The following is a 25968-nucleotide window of genomic DNA, read 5'->3' on the forward strand; positions in this document are numbered from 1 at the left end:
CCTGGTTCCGGAAACCATATGCTGATACACTGCGATCGCAGATGATATTACGTGGCGGCAGAACAGATGAGGTGAGATATGGATAGGAATGGTGAACGATCTATTTACAGAATGTACAAGGTGGCCATTGGTGAGACCAAGCCAGGCAACGTGCCCCGCCCAGCTGTGTCATTGTTGCAGATGCTCGTGCGCGACGCTACATGCCAATGTGCTTTCTTTTCTGGAGGGAGAGGGAAACAGTGGCAGGCAACCACTGCTTCTGACCACCACGTTCCATTCTCCCATGAGACACAAATTTCCCTCAAAAGTAGCATTTTCACAATCAATGTAAATAAATATGAAACTGATTCTGAAAGGGCATTTCCTGAGATAATTGCGAGATGGTTTCACTTTCCATAGATTTGCCTCAATCCCTGCAACACGGGCGTTTCGGAGGCCTATGAACAACCCGCCGCGGTGGCTCAGTGGCTAAGGCGTTGTGCTGCTGAGCACAAGGTCGCGGGTTTGATTCCCGGCCACAACAGCCGCTTTTCTGATGGAGGCGAAAAGCAAAAATGCCCGTGCGTACGAGATTTCGGCGCACGTTAAAAATCCCCAGGTGGTCAAAATTAATCTGGAGCCCTCCACTACGGCGCACCTCATTGCCTGCGTTGTGTCGGCGCGTTAAATTCTACAATCAATCAAATCAAATCAAGCCTTTGAACAGAATGCCATTTGACTCAAATTCCACCTTTTAGCTGCTACACGATGTTTTTCAAGGACATTTTGTTGAATTGCCATTTGAGCCAAAGGAGCACCACCAACGACCTTTTAGGTTCTCGAAGGCCTTTGAAACACTAACGGTTGTACTCTCAGGCGCAGTTTCGGCGTGCCATAATTATAAAAGCAATTATTTACGTGTAAAACCTGGTTTTTAAAGTGCACGACCTCAATAATTTTTCACTTGTTTTTGTTTTCTATCACTCGATCTACGATCACAAGGTTGTACTCCCAACATGGTTGGTGCAGGGGCAAAAAGAAATAGAAGTGCCCATTTCGAGCGTGCTTTGTAGGTTGTTGCCAATTTTATCACTAATAATTGTATTCTTTGACCCAGTTTAACTCCAAGATTAAATTTTTTGTCCAGTTACGAGAACAAAACTGGGCAGCAGCGCCGATACCAAAACATGGTGGGTGGACGCGCAAACTACCTTTGACAATTGCTGTGCAGGTCAGTGGAACTTCTTCCACATGGAATGGCATTTGAAATTTCGAAGGCCATTCAACTCAAACACCATTTCAAATGCTCGTGCAGCACAGGCATCAAACACTATGAAAATGGCCCTGAAATTGTCAATCAAGGCATTTTGAATAATTGCAGTAGCAAATGGTTAAAACCCGCCAGTTTTGCATTGAATCTGCATGAATAAAAAAAGTTATTCTCTAGCATAAGACCCTGATATAAAATTACAATTCTAGCTTGATGGTGCCTGAAGCTGCAAATCTACAGCATAGCCACAATCATCTCTCAAACTAACACAAAAAAAGAGCAAAAAAGAAAACACAACCTAATCCCTCAAATTATTACACCATATCCCCTCCCATTACACTAACAATCCCACAGGAAGGCCCCACACAAATGGCACAGCAATAGCAGCAATGCACCTATCAAACTCGGGCAAAGGAAAAATAAAGCAGAAACCCCCCCCCCATCATTTGGAAATCATTGCAACATATTTCCTCTGAACTCACATTAACTATTCCACAGTAATAAACTTAGAGCCAAACTATGATGTGACCCCAAAACTTTTACTGGGATAATTTTGCTGTGTCTTGAGTTTCAGTACATTAGTTTGCTTAAAAGCACTGGTAACTCAAAAATGTGTGCTCCTACAGATATCCATTTTAATGTAAAGCACACAGAACAAATAAACACCCCTGTGGACATTTTTTCCAGTTAGTAAAACCGAACTTTATTAATTTCATTTTTGCGGTTAGAAAAGAATGAACCAACACCAACTCAATCAACTTCCTGACCTAATCTACAGTGACGGATCAGTTTTCTTTTGTTTCCCACAACACACAGCTGAACCTGGACTTAATGAAGTCACTATGACTTAATTCAACTGTAAATCGTAGTTGCTAGCAACAGTGATAGAAGTGGCATTTTACTTCTTGGAGAAGCTGTTGGAGCAGGCAAAATTCCAGTTTGGAGCAGCCATAAGCCACTTTGGAGCAGATGCCAAAATATGCTTCAATACCAGTATAATAAGGGTGGATATAATTCACAAGAAAACCGTTAAAGTTTCGAATATTTATTACGCACCATGCTGCATGTAAAAACCAACCATCAAATGCAGTAGGCACATCATTTCAAAAATCAGAACAAGATCTCTGTTGCCTTCAACTTTCGGATAAAAATACTTGAGGTACATCACTAAACTGTCTTTGTTTTAAAACGTACATTTCCACTTGCAGCCAAAAACTAAAACAGGGTAAACACAATTAGAGCAAAAGCCACAAAACCACAGTCATCCTTACATCACGTTTTAAAAAAAATTGAACATTTTAACTTCTGGGTTTTTCTGTACATGTAGTTCGGGTACACCACAACAACGTTGGAGTTGGACCGATGCAGCATGCAATAGAAAATGATTGCAGAAAAATGTCTTGAAAAAGACAAAGCCGAATAAGACTAACTCTACAATGTTAACACACCACAAAGAACCGTTCATATGTTCTTTGTGACAAACATGGCAATGCCCCAGGGCGGCCGTAAAGCCATAAAAAAAGCCATGGACGATCACAGATATTGAAGGCCATGTCTACAGATGCCCAGACACATTGCAGCAAACTCAGTTTACAAGCAGGTTTGACTTTGATGTTTAAATAACGATGACACTAGACACAACCTTATTTTCAGTTTGGGTTTTGCACCAGAGAGTTAGAAGTGCTACCACACGCTTTCGAAATGCCCCTTCGGCGCACGTTTGGAGCAAAAATCCCTTAAGACAACCATTTGGAGCAGAAGTTTTGTCTTGGAGCAATCGGAGCAGCACTTCCAGCACTGTTGCACGCAACTACAATCATGCAACTGCTCCTCCCAATATCAGTGTGGAACTAGGCGTACAGTTCGGTAACGTGACATCCTGTTGCAGTCCTAAAGTTTGGTGCTACAGTTGTAGCGAAATGGTTGGCACCAAGCAAAACGCTTATTATAGCAGAATATTCGTCATCAAGAAATTGACTCAAACACCTATTTCAAAACTGCTTTGAAGCGTTATATTTCACTAAAATAAGGAACAAATCGACAAGCATCAATTGTGTCCCTGAAGAAGTGACATCGTAACAGAATGCATTGCTGGTTTGTCACTGAGGCAAAATCCCTTTCAGTGGTACCCATCCTGGTGTTCTCCTAGAAAACCAAACCCAACACACGTTTAGACTGCGTCGGGGCACTGTTCTTCAGCTTGTTCCTGCCTTTGGGCATTTTTTTTGTGTGTGTGCGTGTGTACGCGCGCGCGCGTCGAGCTAACTCCCCCACTCAAACCTTTGCTTAGATGGACCATTGTGAAAATCGAAATTAGCATCAGCAGCATACATTTGTGAGAATAAACCACAAAACATTGTGGTTCACCCATAACTCCTGTGCCAGCGAACACGATCGTCAAAGATGCCTACGTTGAACTTAGTCTGCTTTCGTTATTCATATGTATGCATTAGTTTAATTGGGACGGTCCTCTTCATATTTGTATGTTGGAATTTATCATATGCAGAATTACCATAACAATGTTCTGCAGTACTTTCTATTAAGAATTACGCCGCACTTCTATGCGCAAAATACTTGGCTGCGAACACGACCAGAGTTTGCGAGAAATTTCTAAGTACTTGAGCGGGGGGCTACTAAACGTCGATAAAGGTGGTTATTTCCAACGAAAAACATCTTGAGCGTCGGCATCACAGCATGATATCAGTCAAAGAATATTTCCAAAACTGTTCCATAACCAAAGCCCTCGTAACCTAAAGGAACGCGTGAACATGTTTTGAATAATCGACAGACGCTTTCGTTAGACGCACGTAAAGCGAACCTGTTTGCGCAAAATCTTTATGGGCAGCCTCACTATTTGAAGCGGAATGATCTTGAAGTAGTTGACGGGCGGCGCATTTTATGCACAGTATTCAGAGCTGTAAACGTTACCAGCACCATCGCACACCCTCGAAACTCCAGATACGCGGGCATGTTCGCGCGTACACGTTGACGCTAACCCACGAACGCTTTGTTAGATATAGATACGTTTTGTGAGAAAAGGCACACAAATCATAAAACTCCGAACCTTTTTAAGTTTACCTATTCAAAGACTTTCATCATTTCGTTTTCACCGGCACATGAGATAGCAAACTCTAGCGTCCGCCGACAAAACATGCAGCGAAGCACTACGTACTGACAGTTCATCAGTGTGGTTGATTTCTCTGCAATGAGACGAGATGCACCCTCGTGCAGCACTTACCGACGTAGCATTAGAGTGATCGACGCAACTTGTATGCCACGATGATCACACCAAACGTGAAAGCACGCTGTTAGGCCTTTTCACCATCATAATACCGCCGCCGTGAAGCTTACATTTTGGCAGTGGTTAAACCGACCGCGAACTCGAACAAGCGATGTCACGGGTTGGGCAGAAAAAATCGAAAAGTGGCACTATTGAGCATGCACTGAGCGGAGTTTGAATTTGCTGAGGGAAAAAAAAAACACTGTCACTTTTGTCTCAACGTGCTCGCACAAACAAAGTGCTCGGCGACTGCTCCTTGAAGTCAGCCTAATATTTACCACACGTAATATCCGGTAGGGCTGTAGCACGGTAGTAGATGGCGCTAGCGGCGTCACATCGTTTGATGACGTAGAAAGCTTCAAGATGACGTCACTACTTTAGGCCAAAAAGAATGTGGTGAAGTGTGCGCTGAACAATAAAAATTGATTAGTTCTCTATCAGTGTAATTTGAGCACCTTATCGCTGTCCAGGCAAACGGGATGTACCGTGCGTCACCCGCAGTGACATACTGCCAGTGCCATTCACGCGATAACTCTATGCCTTCACGGAAGTACCGCATAGGAGTACTTTTTTTATTATTTTTTCTTTCCTGAAGCGCAAACTCGCAAGCACAACTTATTGTAAACTGCCGCCGGTGAATTATGGAAACCAATACAGGCAAAACAGCACGTAGCAGACCTGCTTACTCCAGGACACAAGAACTTATCTTGCTCGCGACATCTTCGCCATAGACCAGACTCCTTTTCGCTTTCGCGACGCAGCTGAACGCTCCCCTCATCACCATAGCAACGGCGCTTTGTAAAATGGGAGCCGACCGCCACGCGGTACGCGGTCGGCGCACATAAGCAGAACAGGTTCGAATTCTGCGCACACGCAGTTCCGCCGTTCGCCTATGGTGCGTACGCGTATCGGGTTTGTGTACTCGCTGGTCCTTACTCACGATGTGTCGACACGAGGAGCAGCCGACTGCACCTTTGCCTGCACCTCGTTCCTTCGAAACAATTATGAATGCCTTTTAAATCCACAGTCCAGACGCGCAAATGGGCTTCGCCTTAAGCAGGTGCACATTGCAGTGAAAACACCTTTCGGGCGTCCACGCTACACCAATGCATTTTCCCTTCAGCCCCCTTTCCCACTGCCACAATTTCTTCCCTAGTTTTCGTGACTTATGTGCAAGGGTTTTTGAGGACCGATGTTTATAAGTCATGCCAAAAATTCCTGGTCCTGTGCTGAGCAATAGGCAAAAATAGCAGTAAAACAAAGACAAGAAATTGTTTTATTACGGTAACGCTAAAGGGGCCATGAGGACAAAACACAACTTTGTTCAGTTTGTGAGGGCCAGCCACCGGCAACTCACTCAGCTCCATTCTAGGCATGAAAAACGTCCTTACTTCAAAAACGCCCAAAGTATTGCAAATCTTTCTAATTTCGCACTACACTACAGTGATGTAGCATCACCCAGCTCCTAAAAACTGCACGTCAGCAGAAGCTTCACTACAATCACCCAGTCATGTTTCTTTGCTTAGGTTGCTTAGGTGGCTTTAAGCCGGCAGCCAGCAATTTCACCAACAAAATTCCATAATGTCATACAGAAATCGCGGGACAATGGCTGGCGAGTTGCCACTGCTTCCCATGTTTTTTCTAATACCTCAATTACTTTTTTGAAGTTTGCAATAACGTTGACATCGTTATTACCAGGACAAAGCAGTCTTTTTACTGAACCAAACTTGTATTCTGTCTTCGTGACTCCTTTAATAAATTCGCCGGCATGGGTACACACCCACCACTGTCGAGCGACAAGCAGGGAGAGGCCAGGGGTGCAGTTGTGGAGACAAGAAAAAAAACGAGAGCTGAGCTTCTGCACAAAAAACCTGCCCCCTTTATCTCAATTTTATTTCTAATGGCTCAGTACCCTATAGGGAATAACCAACAAAAAGGGAACAGCAATTTGAATGTAATGTCAGGTTACGAGTGGACAATGCAGCACGAACTATGGTAGAAATGCTATGCTGTCTCACTCAAATTGAAACAGGCAGCACTTCTTGGCCAACTCCAAGTAGCGCATTACTTACAAACAGGTTACAGTGCTGGCAAGAAGGAACCAGGAAGGACCAGGGTAAAGGAAACTCACCACCCTTTCATTTAAGCCCCCTCCAGAAATTATTGGGCCTTCAACAAATGACTGCACACACTTGCCTTCTGCCCACAGGATCTGCCCTACCACTAGTAATGCATTCAAAAAGGAAAAAAAAAAAAGATACAGAAAAGGAAGAAGAAAGGGTGAAAACCCTTTTAAGATGCACGCAGTGTAGATCTAGAAGAGATTTGCCACACGGTCCAATAACAAACAAAAACACTTTATTCAGGCTATAAACCCACATCAAGGCCAGTTCTGCCAAAGACTTTCAGGTGATAGCAGCCCAAGCCACGTATCATTCCGATGAACAGCAGCCCCTCTGAACTTGTCAGTCAGCCACTTTTGATGGTTGTTGAAAGTGACGATATCGAATCTTTCAATGAAGGTATTGACACCCCTGTCGCACAGCAATCTCCTATGGTCACCGAGCCGTCACTGTACACGGACTGAAAATGGGCGTACTCTGATTTTTCATCTATTAAAGGCTATCGATAATTTTTTTTTCTGCTACAAGCGATGTTTGACATCCCCCCCCCTGGACAACCAGCCATTTTACCATGCTGTTGCCAAAAAGCAAAAGTGCAGAGAACAATTTGGAAAGTTAAATAGAAGTACAAGGTCGTTGGATGCATCATTGGCACTTCACGAAGTTGAAAGTACATTGCAGCTGATCATAAAAAGCTCCTGCATTGCTCCCATCAGCATAGTTTTAAATGGAAATTGGTTTTGATGAATGCTCTTCTGAAGACGCCATCAGACAATGGTATGACCGTAACGTCACTATGCGCAAAAGTGTTCAAAACAAAAGAGCATAAAACCTCAATTTTTTTCTAATACAGTCGAACACGGATATATCCAACTCCAAGGGGATCGCGAAATAGTTCTATATATGAAAAATTCGATATAAAAAATATGGGCTCTGGGACCTCACCTATGGCGGACGATCCCTTACCGATCGTCGCATTAAAGAATGGCAACTAATTCCGCACTCGCGACGCAACAGGACGCTTTATTTCCGTAAAAAAATCGCCGATATTGGCCTGCTTCTTCGTCCTGGAAATGAAATTAAAGACGCTGGTCTCGATCTTCTCGAGGCTGCACAACTAGAAAAATCCAGCAGTACGCTGCGCCTTCGCACACCATGCACAACACGCACGCAAAAGAAGAACAGCGCGCACGTACCACAAGAACTTTGAAGGTAACAATTCCAAGGCTCTCTGAACGGACTCCAACAAAGCGCTTGCGATGGTCATCTCCGAGAGAAACAGTGATCTCCGAAAGGTGCGGGACAACTCGCCAAACAGTAGCAACAGCAACAAAATGCAAAAGAAGGAGGAGGCCGCCAGCGCCTTCGTTCCCTCTTCCCTTTCCCGAGGCGACATCGGGGGAAGACAGACCCAGAGAGAGAGAAAAAAAAACTCTTTTTCGGCAAGCCGGAGAACGTACGCAGCCGCAAAAAAAATGGGCGTGAGCAGTCGGGGCATCCCTACCTCACACTGTCACATTTTCCGAGCGTTCCGGCTTGTGGGCCTAGAGAGATTTAGCATACCGGGCTCCGTACGCTAACGCTACGGCGGCCGGTAGTGGGGCCCGACTGGGCAAGCGCAAATTCGTTCTGGTAGGGGGGGATTAGTTCCGCGAGCCAGTTTTCGCCATGGCCGCGCTTTCCTCCACATCCTCCTCAACCTCAGTCGGGGGTGCAGCGACCGCCGAAGAGCACCTTCCAGCTCGCGCGTCGTTCGATATACCCAATGTCGGGAAAAATACGGTTCGATATAAACGTACAAATTCCTATATTTTTACACAGAATTTTCAAGGGGATAATTTATGAGTTCGATATAGACAATAATTCGATATACCCGTGTTCGATATATCCGTGTTCGACTGTAGAACCAAAATAACACCCTTATGCTCCGTTTGGCTGAGCTGCTGACATCCATTGACGACGATGGCGAACAAACATTAAGCCAAAACGGCCCGACGTCAATAAATAAGTTGTGCGCCACCATGAAGGCACGAAATGCAACGCTCAGCAGGGAGGGTAACAATGCAGTCACAAAGTCTCACTGGCTGAGTGAACACTCTTGGAGCAAAGGCTGGAGAAAAAGTCTCCTCTGCAGGTGGACTAGATTGGTGACAGGCTGGCCTTCTGGGCTGCCGACAGATCCGGGTGCCAGAAATCCACAATGAGAACTAGCCGCAAGCTGTCACCATCGTGCCAAACTTCGTGTTCGAAGGAGTCGTCAAACATTAACACTTTGCCTTCCTTCCATTCCCTGCAAAAAATAAGAAAAAAACGGAACAGAGGGCCCCCACAGGGACACTGTACACCTTGTCCGCTACGTATAAGACACAAATATTTGGGTTCCATTCCTCTCTTGACAGAAGCAGGAAGAACACAAAATAAGACAACACGTGACAGTGTATTTGCCAGACAGACTTTTGCTTGGAGGAAGCTGGACATCTACGATATAAAAAATAATGCAGACAAATTCACTCGATTTGCAGGCACGTGCTTTGAAATCTTTAATTAGACCTTTCAAGGCCTAAAGGACACCTAGGCTTTGAGGCATGTCCCTGAGGACTTTAAGCCCCCGACGTTTTGGTTCTTTGCATGCACTGGATCCCATGTGCACGAGCACCACTTTAACTAATGCCTACTCACAGTAATACATGAATATTACAAGGAAATTCCAGCATAAAAAATTTCCAAACAAATATTTCCAAACAAGAATATTTCCAAACAAATACCAAATTTTGGAGAGCCTTTTCTAGAAAGCCCTGATGTCCCCCCAATTACCAGCTTGAAGTAAACACCAATTTTAATGTGTTAAAGTTAAGAAGGTCGTGACACCATCTAAAATAAACTGTGTGTATTACTTAGTACATCTGTAGATTTAACCCAAAAAAACCCGAATTTCAGAATGGTTTTGCAAAAAACCTGGTTCCTCCCCCTTTTTAAGTTCGAAAAATAGCACCCGATTTTACCCCCCACCCCCCACTCCCCAATTTAAAAAAATATAAAACCTGGAAACAAACCCTCATAATACTCTGTAATTTTTAAGAGTAAATAATAATGCTAATAATAACAATAGTTATTATTATTAAATTTCAGTGTGGCACATGTAATCCCAAGGGCCTAGTTATACTTGGTTATAGTCATACTTCTCAATTTGGAGTGGTCCGAGTGAGCCTGCAACTGCGCTGCTTCATAATGCACTGCCATGTAACGCATTGCATTGAGGGCAAATAAGTAAATGAAAAGATACCTCGTCTCATTGGCCACCCGTATGCGAACCTTTGGCGGAACCACCAGGCCCAAGTGGGAGCGAAGCCGACAATTGGTTGGCCCTACGTGGGCCCAGACATGGGTGCCTGGGTGCATCAGGGAAAACTTTGCCTGCAAAGAAAAGCGAGAGGAAATGAGCGGCAGCTTTACTCAACTAGGAGATGCCGTACACAAAAACGCAAGAATAATTCTGAGGGGTTCCTAAGAGCAGGAAACTTGAGGACAGGTAGCAATGGGCCACCTTCGTGATCTGCTGGATGAATACAAGGCGTCTCATACTGTCGTGTACCTACTGTTGGGTCGTAAACAGTCAAAATAAACACACAAACTGTGCAGAAGGACTGCATTTATGGCCTTCACAGTGGCCATGCTTCCAAGAGTGCAACGAATTAATGCATTTGTCACACAAAGTAAAAGGTTCTTTGCATTTCTACTGAGGACATGCCTGTGTGCGCAACAAGGGCATAAATTTACATTTTTTTTAACAGCAGAGCTGCTTAAGCTTGAGCTTGGTTCGTTGGTGTTCGCGCGCACACATACACACACACACACACACAAAAACTTGCACAACCTCCATGCAGTGGCCTTAGCAAGAGAAATACCGAGTGCACGTGAGTGTGCGCCTCGTGCGGAGCACCCAGCACCGTCCAGGCTTACGCGTGAGCTTGTGCCACACGGGGAGCTCTTGCCTTCATCGCCATCGTCATGCAGCAACCAGTGCGCCACAGGTCCGCCGCGCCGAAGACGACGACGAATCTGTCAAGCCACCCTTTACGATCCACATGTGCAGACGGCCACTGGACCAGCTGACGAAGTGGAGGCCTGCCGAGGTGAGGACACCCTACAAGAGGGTTCGCCCTACGCAGCAACTGCGTTGGAAGACGACGACGACGGCTACTGAATAAAACACCGTGCATGCTTTAATGGCCTTTGCTTAACAGTGCCATCCGGCTGCTCCCTCTCTCCTTGGATTCGCTGTCACCGTGGGGAGACGCTGGTTCGACCCCCAGCTCTGCTGTTACTCCAGCCTTGCACCACTAGTGCAAGCTGTGCAAATTTTTTTTAATTAGTGTAACAGGAACTGAACGGCCACGGTTAAAGGGGTTAATGATCTGCAGTGCACACTTTGCCGCTGGTAAATTGATGGACCCCGCATCGCCACCCTGCACAAAACGGCTGACGGCATATTACGCTACCACATGCGAGTTGCACTTTTTTTGTATTTGTTGTCTAAGATATCGAATTGTTTTGCATTTGGGAACTTCTTTATCAATTCCAAGATGAAAAAAATGTTCCGCATTGGTGCAAGTTGCACTGCAGTCATGTTCTTATCAAAACAGTTTTCATGTCATTTGCTGCAGCCACTGGCTTCAACAGACTACACCAGTTGACGCCAGTGATGCGAGATGGGTACCGACGCGGACCTGCCAGGTTCTTCAGGGTGGGATTAGGGAGATTTGATGAGGGGGATATTAGTAGAAACAGAATAGAATATCTTACAGGCCTTTTTATTTTAGCTATAACAAAGCAGGAGCCAAACTGTCTCGTCCAAACTACTAACAAGCTACACCACTGGTCACTTGCTAAATTTTCAACGTGGCTGACGCCGCCCTTATCAGGAAGTCCTGGTAATACTGTCGAGTGTAACAGTGCTCACCGATGCGACAGTACGTCAAAAGAATGTGATCGAGGGTTCTCAGACATTGATGCTCCAAACTAGGTGTCGCTTCTCCCATTCAGCATTGCTGTGGCACTGACCGGTTCAGCCTATGAGCATTGCTGACTACGCCTTTTTGGGGTCTCCACTGATAACTGCCAATAAGTCAATTGGTGTAAGATTGGGTTGGATTGTCACGTAGCTCTGGCACAATGTGCCCAGCCTTGGAGAAAGATTTGGCCAAACACAGGTGCTTTTTCGGGTGATTTTCGTTTCGGCCTTACAATCATACAAAACCATCAGAATTCGAGAGTCTCCCAGACAAATCGGGAAACCTGGCAGGTATGCCGATGCCTACGAGCAAGGTGGGATGGAGCATCAAACCACAACCAGACACCGAGACATTATTTACCGAGTGGAGGGATGTCGTAAAGACCAAGCCCCTTCCCAGGAACATGCAGCCCGGGAAAAACGAAGGGAGGCGATCCGCAAGGGCCAGGGCGCTGTCCCGCCTGCTCGAAGAGGACCCCGACGTCCTCTACGCGGACGTGGCGCTTCCCAAATACGGAACCAAGGCTACGGCGGCGGTCACCACCATAGACACCCTGGTGACCTGTGCATCGGTCCGCACGACCCAATCGATCGAAGCAGAGGAAGTTGCCGTGGCCCTCGCGCTAACACATCCGAGGGCCGGCACTATAGTAACGGACTCTAAGAAGGCGCACGCCAGCTTCCGAAAAGGGAGGGTGACCCCCGCGGCACATGCGATATTGTCCAAGCGAAGGCCCCCGAGGCGAGCCTTAGAGCTCGTGTGGGTGCCGGCTCACTCAAAGGTGGAAGGAAACGAACTCGCCGACCACCACGCCCGAGGGTTATCCGTCCGGGCAGCTGTGCCCCGTCACGAGCTATAGAGAAATTACTGAAATGTACAGAGAGTGTAGATGCAGATTTCTCAGGCCTCACCCGCAATTGAGCCGGAAACAGCAGACCGTAATCCGAAGAATACAGGCGGGGTCGCTAGTGCATCCCACACTTCTAAACAAGATGTACCCGGACAGGTACGAGAGTACTTGCCCGTTCTGCAAGGAGAGACAAGGCACTCTGGCACACGTCCTGGCCGAGTGCGAGTCTCTTGAGATCCGCCCGCCCCCCACCCCTATTCCCACACCCGACCCCCGAGAGCGATGGGAGACCTTGCTGTCTAGCCCCAACCTGACGATCCAGCTCGCGCTGGCAGCCAGGGGCCAGGAGCTGCTAGACGCATATGGGACCCGAGAAGAGGGTTCCACCCCATCCGGTGCCTCCGTGCACTAGCCAATACCTCATTGGGCTCAATAAAAGTTGATTCTCTCTCTCTCTCGATGCTAACGATGAAAGAAGAAAGAAGCGTCTGGTCATATTGCCTACATAGCCCCAGGGTTTTATTGGCCTCAGTTTGTGTCACGGATGTGCAATGCACCAAACAAGACATGTGACAGAGTGGTTACACCCATGCGTGTAGCAATCACCTTCCCCACCGAGCATCTTGTTCTAAAAAGACATTAAAGTCAAAATACAAGTTGCTCTAGATTGATAGATTACCTCACTACTAATAGTAACACAAATATACCACCCTCACGCGTACTTTTTTTTAATAAGGCAGAAAATAGCGAAAACGTGAAGACAGGTGCCACCAACGCTGGCTATACTGTGCAACCAAGGTAAATATAAATGGTAGCAAAGCTTCGGGTGAAAAGCAGTTCAGAACCTATCGCCAGTGACATCAGCATGGGGGCTTGTGGGAGTGGAGATTGAAGCATGACTAGGTGAGGAGGGAACAAACACTAGCAACAAAAAACCAAGTTTTATTCAACAATAAAACAACAGTTATATTTTACGAACTATATTCATTTCTGAATCATATTTATTTAGGCACAGTGTGCAAATAATTATTGAAAATGTTGTTCATTCTCAAAACCCTTTTTTGTAGCGCCCTCTGAAGAATGGCACATGTCATTGCTATGAGATGTATAGTCCTTGTAGTGCTCGGAAAGGCGCTCCTAAAGTTCGTCTGCTAGGAAACGCCCCTCGCGTGTTTTGATGGTGCACATTTGCATTCCTTTTTCCTTGTTAATTTGGTGTGCACTTAATTTTTGCTGTGCATGAAGTTGCGAGGTGCGTTGTATCGTCAATGAACACATTTAGTACCGTGCCCGGCGGGCACGGTGAACTACGGGACGATGCTGCCAACGGTTGGAGCGGAGCACTTTCCTCGGTACCCACGGAAACGATGTGCTGTACAAAGTTGCAACAGCAACTCCCGTACGCCTGGCGTTTCACTGCACCATTTTCCTCTCATTTCCACAGGTAACGCGAAACTATAGAACTGTTAATACGTGCACGGGGGTTTTGTAAGGGGACGTGGTGGTGCTTCGAGAAAAAAAAAAAAAAGGGTCTAAAGCTTTGTTATTTCAGTTATCTCTTGATTTCACCTCAGGCTGGCTCGGAGCAAGTGGTGTCAGTTACTCTAGGACTTCTCAGCGTATTACCACTCGAATTTAAACGATTCGCTTTAATTGTCTATCTCAGTGCCTTCTCTATTGCATTACAACGCTTGTAGTGATCGTTGCTTCCTGAACTTGTATGCGCAAGCAATATTTCCATCGCAGTACTGTGTTGTGCTGCTCCGTGCTGCGCTGCTGCCAGATCTTTCCTGCTATGTGCTTTTACATAGTGCCGTCGCTTTCGTTTGCATCAATCCATTTTTCCTCTTTTTACTTATCTGTTGCGACACTTGCCTAAACAATGCAACCAGGAAATTGCAGGCGTGAATGCTGAGTGAAGTTCTGTAGAAACTCATGTCTACTTGATAAGACGCCGGGACAGCTGCGGTGTGCTCGCTGGACTTTCATGAATCGGCATTCCTGCGGCCCGGTTTTTTCATCAAGATGCAGTGCCTAGTTCTTTTCTCTTGTTTCGAAGAAGTTCTGCTGTTGAGAATTTCATTGCTCATAATCCTATGTGTTACGGGTAAAGTTTTTGGTGCGTAAGGAAAATCATGTAGTAGTGCCCACAACATTTTGTACTAATTGTATACGTGCTGATTTTGTACAGTGTGGTAAAGTTGTTTTATGTTTATCCTGGAATAAAATTCAAATGTCTTGAATATAGCATGACTATGCGTTATTTCTTCTCTTAGAACAGAAGTACACAAACGGAGCAAGCATTCTATATGTATTTAAGGCACGCACGCAACCTGCGTATGTGCGACGTAATTAACCCATCAGTGGCGTTGGTAGAAATTTGTACCGGGGTGAGGAGTGGGCACGTTTTTTATATGAAAGGGGGGCCGGGGAGAGTGGTCAAGTGTTATTTTGTGCTCTCTATCCCATGGGAGAAAAAAAATTCCGGTCGGGGGGAAGGGGGGGGGTACGTGCCCGGTTCCCGGTTCGCCACCTACTGCAATCAAAATAAACAACTGATTGCTTTGATACAGCAGTGGAAGGCATGAATACAGAATAAAGGTTCTGAGATGCAAGATGTTTTTATGAACACGCCAAGAGCTTGCCAACTTATGTCAGATGGCGATGACATGAGCCCTCAGCGATCAGAGGCCTGCTAAGGCTATTTTGCGGTCAAATTCTCCCGCTAATGCCACCAAAATGATGTCACTTTCTGACAGGATCTTGCATCACATCCTGTTTATTTTTTGTTCTGCCGGAAGTGTTCGCTCCTCACACAGATGGCGCTAAGCCCCATAAGCAGCTTAAGAGCCGCCATTTTCTGAACGTATGGGCTTCTATGGAAGCTTCGCTACCAGTTGCATTTACCTTGGCACAACTTCCACCAGAAGAGCTATGTCGTCTCACGTGCGAAGCATCTTTCCTGGCTGCCGCTGGATGACGCTACTCGTCCATACTTGGGGCGGCAGTACCGTTTTTTGAGGAATTACGTATGAGCGGTTGGTTTGATGCCAACATTCATGGGGCCTCAAAAGGACATTATGTTCTTCTTCAACAAAGTGCCCATACTGATCACGGGTCCCATGAAGGAACATTTTACTTAGCGATCCGGAGCTGCAAAGGACATGGGAGTTCGGAAAAGCTGATTTGACCGAAATTGAGCAAACCGCTGGGTACGTGGTAGTGTTTTATTCGGTTGCTCCTATACACCATACATCACTGGTGCCTGGCTTGCTTCCAGTTTATTGTGACGCAAATAGCGACTGCAGTCGCTGTTTGCGTCATGTTCAATCAGCATTTGATTAGCACTTCCTCAGCATCTTTCAGCCCTGAGAAAGGCATCTTTCGGCACTGAATCAACCGTAAAATGGCTATTGGAAAGTCATACTTTCGTTTGGCGAATTTGCTGGTAGCTTAAGCTAGAAGCTGAATTCGGAAAGCTCGCTTTCACAGAACAAATACACTGTGTTCCATCAAGCACTTCTTTTTTTGTTAAGACAGGCCACTTGCATTACAAACCTTTAATAGTTTGAAGCAGGTAGTGGTTACTGCCAGCCTGTAAAAAAATGTTCTCAAACTCTGAGACAATGAGGATGTACGTACAGCCAGACAAATTTAAGACAACAAACGTTATGATAAAATTGAGTGCTGGCACTGTCCACGAATACTCGCCTTTAGCAACCATTCACGCAAGAGATAGTATGGCTGATTCGCTTTGTGCCAGCTCTGGTGAAGCAGGCACAGCGACTTACCTGGCCTCTCTTGCACCCTGCTGCATCAGGTATCCTGCTTATCAGTGCGCATGTTTTAGGGGCAAGTCTACAGTTCCTCTCAATCTTCCGACCTGAAAGCCACAACAGAAGTCATGCAACCAATGCCACCACATCTCCCCAGTCATCAGAAAACATCTGGGAGGTCCTATGCTCCGAAGCTGCACCTGGGCTAATGAGGCACACCACAGTGGAAGGGCTACGGATTAATGCAGACAACCTTGGGACCTTTAATGCACAGTGAAATCTGAGCACACCAATGCGTTTCCGTTTGATGTTACTTTTTTATTAAAAACAAATAAATTTGCTCTGGTTTGAAAACATTGAAATGTATAACAACATTACAGAGAAGCTTACAATATTATGTAGCAATTGGGCGAGTTTGCTAAGTTTCACTACATACTACCATTACCAAACAACATTGCTTTTACTGTGCACGCCTGCACGGCCAAACGTAATAGTATCATTAACGGCTTAGGGCATTCGCTTTGAATGATATTCACTTTTATTGATAAGTCGGCCAGCATTTCTTTCGTTGCTGGTTCCAGTTGAGGCAAATTGTACAAATTATGGTAAATTATTTTTTCGCGTCCTAGACTTCATCCCAGTTCATAAAACTTGTGGCTAATTAATCCCGTGCACTCTCTCATCGGAAAAGAAGCTGCAGCCATGTGGTAATGATACCTCCTTCTGAAGCTGTGCAGCTTGAGTCCAGTGCTAATATGCGCACTTAACTTTTCCCATCCCTTCTTAAAGAGCCCATGCATGCAAAAAAGATTTCAAGACTAGTAAAACACTGCCAAAGGCATATCATGCATCAGGACACAAACACCATCCATAAAAATTAATTTGTGGCGGCAGTTACCTCTTGCAAACATTTCGAACTGCTTCCAATCTCCAGAGTCCCTAAGGTTCTCAGATTCCGGTTTGAAGCCCTTGTCAGTCATCAGAGACAACGCCTCGTTTTTTATGTCCAGCCAGTGCTTTTCCAGTTCCTACAGAGAATGCAATGAGAATGTTTTGTGCAGATTACAACCTGCTCATGTCCTGGTAGTCAGCACAAAATTAGTAATACGCTCCTCAAATCTCCTCAACTTTCAAAGTCTTGACTTCAAGGTGACCACCCAGGCTCCCACTTAAGCTTTTCAGTTAAGGTGCAAAGTATGCGTGGGCTAACAAACAAAACACTTATCTCAAAAGTTTCCCGCACTAGAGGAAACCGCCACCAGGTGGGTGCTCAGGCATCAGCACCTGAGGCTCGCACTAAAGCTGGCCTCCTCTTCCTCCTCCCGGAAAGTTGGTCATAAGAACATTGTTCAACTAAACTAATGACACAAGGAACACAACTTAGTAAATGTGCACACTTCCGCAAAAAGGAAGTCCCAATAATAACAAGAGAGGGCACAAAGTGCAGCTACAGGAGTTAAAATCCCATTACAAGAGACACTTGGTTATAAAAGACATTTGAAAATGGTTTGGTGGGTCTCCCTGCAGGATTCTGTATTTTGGTGCCTTTGCATGTGTGCAACCTACAAGAATTTCTTTTTTTCCCGCCTAATGATGTTTTAAATGTTGCTCCACTACAAGAAGCAATTTTTACTTTTTCAGTTAATGTGCAGCTACAAGAAAAACGAAGATGAAGAGCAAGGAATGTTTTACTTGTGCTCAGCATTGAAAAGTTTTGCACACAAAGGGTTACAGGGAGCAACAATACTTTCGAGCCCTTTTCAGGTACAGCCCACAGCAGACAATGCACCCGAATGGCCCCACGTTGCAGATACCTAGTACCTTGATGCTCGATGCGTACGGTGTTTTACTTGGGTCCCACCATGGCTGGGCTTGCAAACCATCGACGCTATACAGGGAGCGTTGGTAAACTGACGCAAACAAGCCTTCCTTGACTCCTTCCTTGTAGACTTCCAGTGCCTGAGGAACGTAAAGCATACGTCAGCATCATCATCATCAGCCTGTCAGTGCCCACTGCCAGACAAGGGCCTCCCCAATTGACTCTGAATGTTCCTATCTTTTACCGCGTGAACCCCTTCTGTGCCCTTGAATTTTCTTGCCACATCTTTCTACCACGCTTTCCGCTTGCTACTAATTTTCGGCCCGCCCCTCGGCTGCAATTCTGTTACTCGAGTGGTTCGTTTGTTGCCAATCTTCTGCATTGCACAGTTGGCACAGTTGCCCTTTCCTTAGCAGTAAAAAAGCTACTGTCATGCGAAAGTTTGACGCCATACAATAATAAGTTAATAACGTTGTAAGGCCGCTTTTCATAGCTCCGCACTATGACCTCCAGTTTTCGAAATATTGGAGGTGGTGGCAAATTCCGTTTCCCACCCACGACTGAGGACCTTATTACTGTTTGCATACAGCAGTACAAAATGAGTGTTAACTTTTCATATTACATCATGAAATTCAGAAACAATTTTTACCAAGCAGCACTTGTCCATACAAAGCACCAAGCCTTGTGAAGTTACATGCATGACCACTTCCGCAAATGGGAAAGTGATGAAACAGTGCCCAGTGTTCAAGCGAAACTAAATGGACAAACAAATATAACTGAACGCAATTGGGTGCAAACAGCCCGGGTGTTCACAAAACCCACCGCTGCATCCTGGCCAGTTCTTTGGAGGGCGTCTCCCAGGTGCAGATAAAAACGGCCGTCTATGACGCCCGGCTCCCTGGTTGCAATGCCCTCGCCCATGTACTTGATGCCGCCTTCCAGGTCGTTCCGTTCGGTCTTCAAGATGAAGCCGTAGTGGGCCTTGGCAAACCCGTTGTACGGATCCTGATTCAAAACCTGCACAAGTGGCAGCCCAAGTTCAGCATGGACTACAGACGACTCAGACAGCAAGAGCAGCTGCTTTGCAAAATCACAGCCATCCTTGTGCTTCGAGTGTGCGCTGATTAGGATACAGTGCTTCTCTCATGACTGAGCAACCTGGGTTTGAAGGACAGCTGATGAACCACTGCAGCCTGCCTGCCCCACCCTAAGTTCTAAGTGAGCAGTGACTCACTGTCATGATGCTTGAGGCTGCAGGCATGGGTTATCCAGCCTCATTTGTACATCTTTCAGTTGGGCTACAGAGCTAAGCGCATCATAGATGCCCCAAGCACATTCTTGGCTGGTGTTGCCTGGAAGGGAAAGAAATCACCAGCACAATGTACCGCACTTTCATGCATATAACCCCCCCAAATAATTGACAAAAGTTGGGGTGCAGGTTATAGTACATGGATTTTGTCCCGAAATGCAGCTTCCCCACAGTGCCTGTGCTGTCACCAGTTGTCGTAGCAGTCTTCCTCCTGCCCTAATCGAGCAGGCTAGTTTTCAAAAGTAAAAGAAAGCAAAAGGCGCCCCCTCTGCATTGAGCGAGAGGGCAGCTTTTGACTACTTAGCAGCTATCTGCAAGTAATCAGCTCAGTAGACAGGCTTTTCACTACAGCAGCATGTTTTTTTGGCTATGTAATCCCCCCCCCCCCTCCCACTTTGCTAATGCTCTTTAAGAAAAGGTAGAAAAAAAAACACAGAAGCTTGATCACGATTTGAATAAATGTGATGCAATTGTGCTGCACTCTGTTTTTTATTTTTTAATGAACATTGAAGACGGTAAATGGTGCAGGCAATATCTTGGCAATTTTTATCTTCGTCTGGGTGCAACACGAGGGTGTGGTTATATGCAGGGGCAGGTTAAATGCGAGAAAATACAGTCATCCTACCACCTGAGCAATGCCACTCCAGGGGCCCTAGCGAATAAGCATTTGCGCATGCAAGCAAACAAGTAAGTGAATGACAAAGCAGCCCCAGAGCACAGCTCTAGCAAACCGTCACCTCATCCAATGCTTAGAACACACAAAGTATATAAGCACAGATGCACATTGTATGCACACTGTATGCACATGGTAAGCTGAAGAGCAAAGTTGAAATTTTTCACACAAGTTGACAGCCTGACAAACGCCCCAAGGTGGCATCCATGACTGAAGGCACCTGCCATCCAACCATCCTCTTGCTATAACCCCTACCCTTCCTTGGGCTATGAGCCTCCTCACTGAATAAAGACAATCAATCAACACTGGTAAAATCACCTGTTCAAGCAGTTGTGCAGCCACTTTCCCTTGCCCAATCATGAGATAAGACACGGCCATTTGGTTCTTAATGTCAGTGTTCTTGGGAAACTTGGCACTCATTTCAGCCTGCAGCTTCAGGGCTTTGGTAAGAAATCCTGCACGAGGGAGAGACAGGCAGTGCACTGGCAAAATTGCATGGTCGCTGTTTGAACTGGCAACTTGCAACACTCAACTTGCCACAATAAGTGGTCAATGCTTATACATAGTAGCAAAATGTTGGAAATGTAAATTTTTTTTTTTCGACTATGCTAGACTGAAAGAACCTGTGGTGTCAGGATAGAAACAGTACGAAGTTGCAAATGAAAGAATGGCAGCTCACTGCGTAAAAAAATGTACCTGCGGTGAAGTGTGGTCCATGCAATTATTGGACACCACTAGCTGGATTTGCGCAAAGGCGGAACTGATGAACACCACGGGCACAAGGCTAAGCACATGGCATCACCACAGCTACAAAATGAATGTGGAATACTAAAATTTATGCATCTTTACATCTTTTTTTTTTCCTCTCCACTACTGTGACTGAGAGCCTTGGAAAATCAATCGCCCTCGTTAGGCCTATAGCATGCAGGCTCACCATTAGGTAGCTGAAACACTGAGCCTTATGACGCGCCAGCAATGCCAGACTCGCTGTACATAAAGGTGCAAGAGCTGGTTGACAATGTTTGAGCTCAAAGAGCAATGCTATGCATAGCGTCAGGCTGGCATATGCCCATTTTCATCACCACCCACAGAGGACAGTCAGCAGAAATGTACCCTGCACTTGCCCAATTGCTGCTACTGTAATTGTAACACTGTAATCACTCGTTCTTCAGCAGACCTCCTCTGGCAATGCCCCCACAACGCATTCTAACCATATCAAGACAGTGAGCACTGCGTGAGGGCATTGAGCAGCTCGGATTCAGCGGTTCAAGAAGCCACCGTCACTCGGCTGGCCACAGCTTTGAAGGGGGTGCGACATTTTTATTTGACAGTTTGCTTGTCTGCACACGCATCTACTGCCGAGGTACGTCATTTCCATTCCTAGGTTCGAGCACTGGTTCACAACCACAAGTTTTTCTTCATTACAACGATACTTCAAAATAACAAACAATTGTACGCCGTCCCGTGTGATTCATTATGTTGAGGTTTGACTGCAATTTATTTATTTATATATTATTTATTTATTTGAAATGCTCACCAACAGCGCAATGGCCTCCTCGGGTGATGCATAGAATACAGACATATAAGGCATACAAAAGACAGAATATGAAAAGGGAAGTAACAGTATATGGGTACATATACACAAAGAAGGAGAGTTATCAAAGAGACAGAGACATTTTTTGAGCAACAAGAGCACGGAGATTGTGTGTACACTAAATAACAAATACAAGCACAATCGTGATGATTCTCTTCACTCCGACACACAAGAACAGAGGGAGAAGTGCATGTGCGACCGCACTATAGAACATGTGCATTCAAGATGGAAAATTTTTCAAAGAGCGTTTAAAAAGAACCATGTCGTTGCAAAAAATGTCAATGGCAGATAAAAAAAGACAGGTAAAGGCATGTTGGCATCGGATAGCTGGTACCAAGCTCAGAATTTTGTCAACATGAAAGCAGCCATGCGGCCGCAGTGGCCTGCTTGGCACTCGCAGGAGAACAGAGCTCACAAGGCAAGGGCAGTCAAACTTAGAATGAATGCACTTGAAAAGAAAAATCAGGTCACGCCTGGAACGCCTGATACATAGCTCATCAAGGTTCAGGAGCTTGAGAACCTCAACGTGCAGATAGTTGCTCACTGGTGAATATCGATAAAATACGGTTCCGGTGAAGCGCTTCTGAATCCTTTCTAATCGAAGAGACGACAAAGGACTTAAACAATTCCAGATTGCGCTTGCAAAGTCTAGATTCGGCAAAATTAGGGCGCGGTAAAGGGATGCGAAGCATGATGGGTTCGTGAACTCACTGGTGGCTCGGGAAATCATGCCAAGTGTTCGGAGACAGGAGTTCGTCAGATGGTTCACGTGCGAGTTGAAGAGTAGTTTTGCGTCCATCAATACACCCAAATCGCGCGCTACAGTGGCGCGTTTTATGGCAAAACCGAGCAAAGAGTACGGGAAAGTGAGCGGGGCAGTTTTACGAGTGTAAGATATCACAATAGTTTTGGAGAGATTAAGCTTTAAGTAGTTGCTGTCGCACCATGCCGAAACTGCATTGATGTCATGTTGCAGCAGGACGCGATCATCCGGTGAGGAAACCGCGCGATACAGCTTCATATCATTGGCATACTGAGAGAGCAACAGTGTCTAATGACAGAGTGGATGTCATTAACAAAAATGTTGAAGAGGAGAGGGCCCAGTGTAGACCCTTCAGGTACCCCTGATATCATGGCGAAAGGCCGGGAGGTGACGCCTTCATAAGACGCAATTGGACCTGCCTTTTAAGTAACTGCCGAACCACTGACAGAACTCACTGGATAAGCCGTATGCGGACAATTTGCGAAGCAGTAGCTCGTGATTAACAGCATCGAAGGCCTTGCTGCAGTCGAAATATACGGTATCTATCTGTTGACGAGAGAGCACTGGGGGGCCGATGTCGTTTAGGAAACATGCGAGATTTGATTCTACTGACCTACCGGGTATAAAGCCGTGTTGGTTGGGATGAATTAATGGGCGCATTGCTGCTAGAAGGTAACCATGCATGACTTTTTCGAAGACTTTAGAAAAGGAAGGCAATAGAGAGATAGGCCTGTAGTTTCCGGGGACAGTGGCTCTGCCAGACTTGTGCAAAGGGAAGATAGCGTCTAATTTCCAGTCTGACGGAAAATGTTGCACTAGAAGTGACATGCGTATGATGTGGCAGAGCAGAGGTGCAAAGACGACGCAACAGCCTTTCACAATGAAGCATGGAATGCTGTCGCAGCCCGCCGACTTTTTTGAGGGGAGTTTGCGGATAGCGCGCACGACATCACTCTCAGTAATGTTCGGGATTTGCAATAGTGGCCCATGAGACTGGAAGCGCAGTTCGTTGCCGCTGTCAGACGACGTCGAGTAGGTAGAAGAAAAATGACGTGCAAGGAGTTCGCATACGCTGTTGCGGATTTCTAATCTGCCGCCAACATGGACAATGATGAGGATTTTAGAGACGATGAAAAAGAAGTGGCGCGTTTGCACGCACGCGGAATGCAGCAGGCACGCGCACGAGTTCGGAACGCTGCGCTTGAACGACCGTGCACGGCTTTGCGTCGCTCTCTCCACGGCGCCAATAAACCCTGAAGATCGGCTTTCCCGACTCGTAACACTGGTGCCGAAACCCGGGAAGCAAGCCAGCATCGCGGCGAGCCTTCTTTTTACGAGCTGGGTGAGCCTTTTCTTCAGTTGCGACCGGCATGGATCGAGTCAAGAGCAAGCGCGCATCACGGCGGGCTATGAACACGAAGATAATCAGCGAAGTGGACCAGCTGCTCCAGTCCCAGCAGTTTGCCCTTTCGGCCCTTCGTGTCGTTCACGGTCGTCTCCGAGCAAGCAATTCAGCATTGTCTGCGCTCAACGCCGAGCTCGAAGCCCACCTGACCGACGACCAAGCATCCGAGGACTACGCTTCTGTCATGGAGTACGAAGACGCAGCGAACAGCGCCCTGGCATTACTTGAGCACCATATGGACGTCCTGAAATCTTCTTCTACGTCCCAGACTTCTTCTTCATTGGATGACGCCAGCGGGGACCGAAGAGCTGCGAATTCGGGCGGACAAGCTTTGCCTGCTACCCGTGAGTTTGGAGCACGTCTCCCGAAGCTAGAACTGTTGCGCTTCGACGGAGCTATAACGTGGTGGCAACCCTTCTGGGACATGTTTCGACATTCCGTCCACGAGAATCCCCGGCTGTCCAATATTGACCGCTTTCATTACTTGCTTTCGCTTCTTCACGGAGCTGCTGCTGAAGCCGTTGCTGGCCTGCAAGTGACAGAGTCCTGTTATCAAGATGCTCTTAATATCTTGAAGAATCGTTTTGGCAATTCCAAAGTGATCGAGCTGAAGCATTTTGAAAATCTGCGGAAGCTCAGGCCTGTCGATTCAGCCAGCAACGTGCCCGCATTGAGGAAGCTGTACGACCATGTGCAAATGAACCGGCGAGGACTGGAAATCTTGGGTGTTGGAATTTCTTCTTACGCGGCTATGCTGAATGAAGTGCTTTTAAAGGTGATACCTGGCGACATTATTGTCGATTACTTCAAGCAGCAGAGCCTTGCAGCCAGCGCCGCTTCCACGAGTAGTCAGAGTTCTTCTGCCCAGGACGTAGAACATCTACTGTCTTTCCTGCGAGTGGAAGTCGAGTGCAGGGAAAGAAGCTTCCAGATCAGCAAGCCTCAACGAAGTGAGGAGGCTTACCGAGTGCGTAAGAAGCAGCAGTCTATTCTGACCGCTGCCGTGCTGCACAACAAGGCACAGACTTCGTCTTGCTGCTTCTGCTCCGCCAAAGATCACAGAACGGAAGAATGTCCGAGCGACATCCCTTTGGCCGACAAGCGAATCCGCCTAGCAAGTGACGGCCGATGCTACAGATGTACGGCGAAGGGGCATCTCGTGCGGGGTTGCCAAAAGAAGGTCCGGTGTGGGACATGTAAGCGGCGCCACGCCACCACAATGTGCACCACTGACCCCGCTCGGAAACCGTTGGAATCGGCTGCAGAAACGCGACATGTAGCGATGCACGTCAACACGCGCAAATCAGCCATCCCGCGACTCTCCAGCGACGTCTTACTACAGACGTTCCGGGCATGGATTATGACTTCGTCCCATTGCTGCTACGTACGTGGAATTTTTGACAATGGCAGCCAGCGGACTTTCATCCGACAAGACGTCGCCTCTGAGCTCAAGTTAGCTGCAATTGGCGAAGTCGATCTGGCCATCAGTGCTTTCGGCCGATCTGGAGGTCCCAAGAAGAAGTTTAAAGTTGTCAGAGCGACCCTCCGCAGTCAACATGACAGCACGTCTGCTGAGGTCGACGCCATCGTCGTGCCTTTCATTTGTGAAGACGTGGCTGAAGCACCGAAGGGCAACACGCTTCTGCAACGCCTGGTCTCCGAGGGGAAGCCACTGGCTGACACCATTGCTTTCCCAGGTATGGAATTCAAGCAAGGAGTAAGCCTTCTCATTGGATCCGACCAGATCTGGAAGTTCGCACCAAAAACGAGCAAAGTACAGTGGGAAGAAACGAATCCTGCTTTGGTCGCCGTCAGCACAAGCCTGGGATGGACCTTACAAGGACCGTTATCTCGGGAAGATAGCAATAGATGCAAAGGCACTAGCCTCGTGTGCGTTCTCCGCACGGACGCGCACGCGAATGAAGACTTCTCTTCCTCTCTTTGGCGGTTTCCGGAGGTATACGCAGTTGGCCTTATGAACACGCCGAACTTGCATCCCAGTGAACGATTCGGACGCAGATCCACCGACTCAACTGTGTTTGAAAATGAACGCTATGAGGCACAACTCCCGCCGAAGTCCACACCGGTCTCCATGGACGACGATGGCAAGAATGC

At 46.6% G+C, this 25968-nt stretch overlaps 2 protein-coding genes across 9 annotated transcripts in view; both read right to left on the minus strand.

Annotated features, from left to right (window-relative positions):
* Woc (zinc finger protein without children) overlaps window positions 1-4815 on the minus strand; it is a 113637-nt gene extending 108822 nt beyond the window's left edge. For 3 of the 4 annotated variants that reach the window (XM_077683924.1, XM_077683925.1, XM_077683927.1), the window contains exon 1: window positions 4488-4815. The gene's annotated coding sequence lies outside the window, so the exon portion shown is untranslated. The remainder of the gene's footprint in view (window positions 1-4487) is intronic. The other variant, XM_077683928.1, reaches the window with a different exon arrangement.
* Window positions 4816-6870: 2055 nt separating this feature from the next.
* The window catches only part of LOC144152605 (aspartyl/asparaginyl beta-hydroxylase-like), a 31745-nt gene continuing 12647 nt past the window's right edge, over window positions 6871-25968 (minus strand). Inside the window, exons 8-15 of one of the 5 annotated variants that reach the window (XM_077683929.1) lie at window positions 20410-20546; window positions 18932-19126; window positions 18112-18249; window positions 17189-17318; window positions 16306-16397; window positions 10645-10824; window positions 9936-10066; window positions 6871-8942 (exon numbers count right to left, since the gene is read on the minus strand). In XM_077683929.1, coding sequence (XP_077540055.1) covers window positions 8792-8942; window positions 9936-10066; window positions 10645-10824; window positions 16306-16397; window positions 17189-17318; window positions 18112-18249; window positions 18932-19126; window positions 20410-20546 — 1154 coding nt within the window. In that variant the 3' untranslated portion in view covers window positions 6871-8791. Of the gene's footprint in view, window positions 8943-9935; window positions 10067-10612; window positions 10825-16305; window positions 16398-17188; window positions 17319-18111; window positions 18250-18931; window positions 19127-20409; window positions 20547-25968 lie in introns of those variants that run through there. The other 4 variants (XR_013319191.1, XM_077683930.1, XR_013319192.1 and 1 more) reach the window with 4 other exon arrangements.

Source organism: Haemaphysalis longicornis, unplaced genomic scaffold, assembly GCF_048455015.1.
Source record: "Haemaphysalis longicornis isolate Haplotype H1 unplaced genomic scaffold, Haemaphysalis longicornis Haplotype H1 scaffold_9, whole genome shotgun sequence".
NCBI classification, from domain to species: domain Eukaryota; kingdom Metazoa; phylum Arthropoda; class Arachnida; order Ixodida; family Ixodidae; genus Haemaphysalis; species Haemaphysalis longicornis.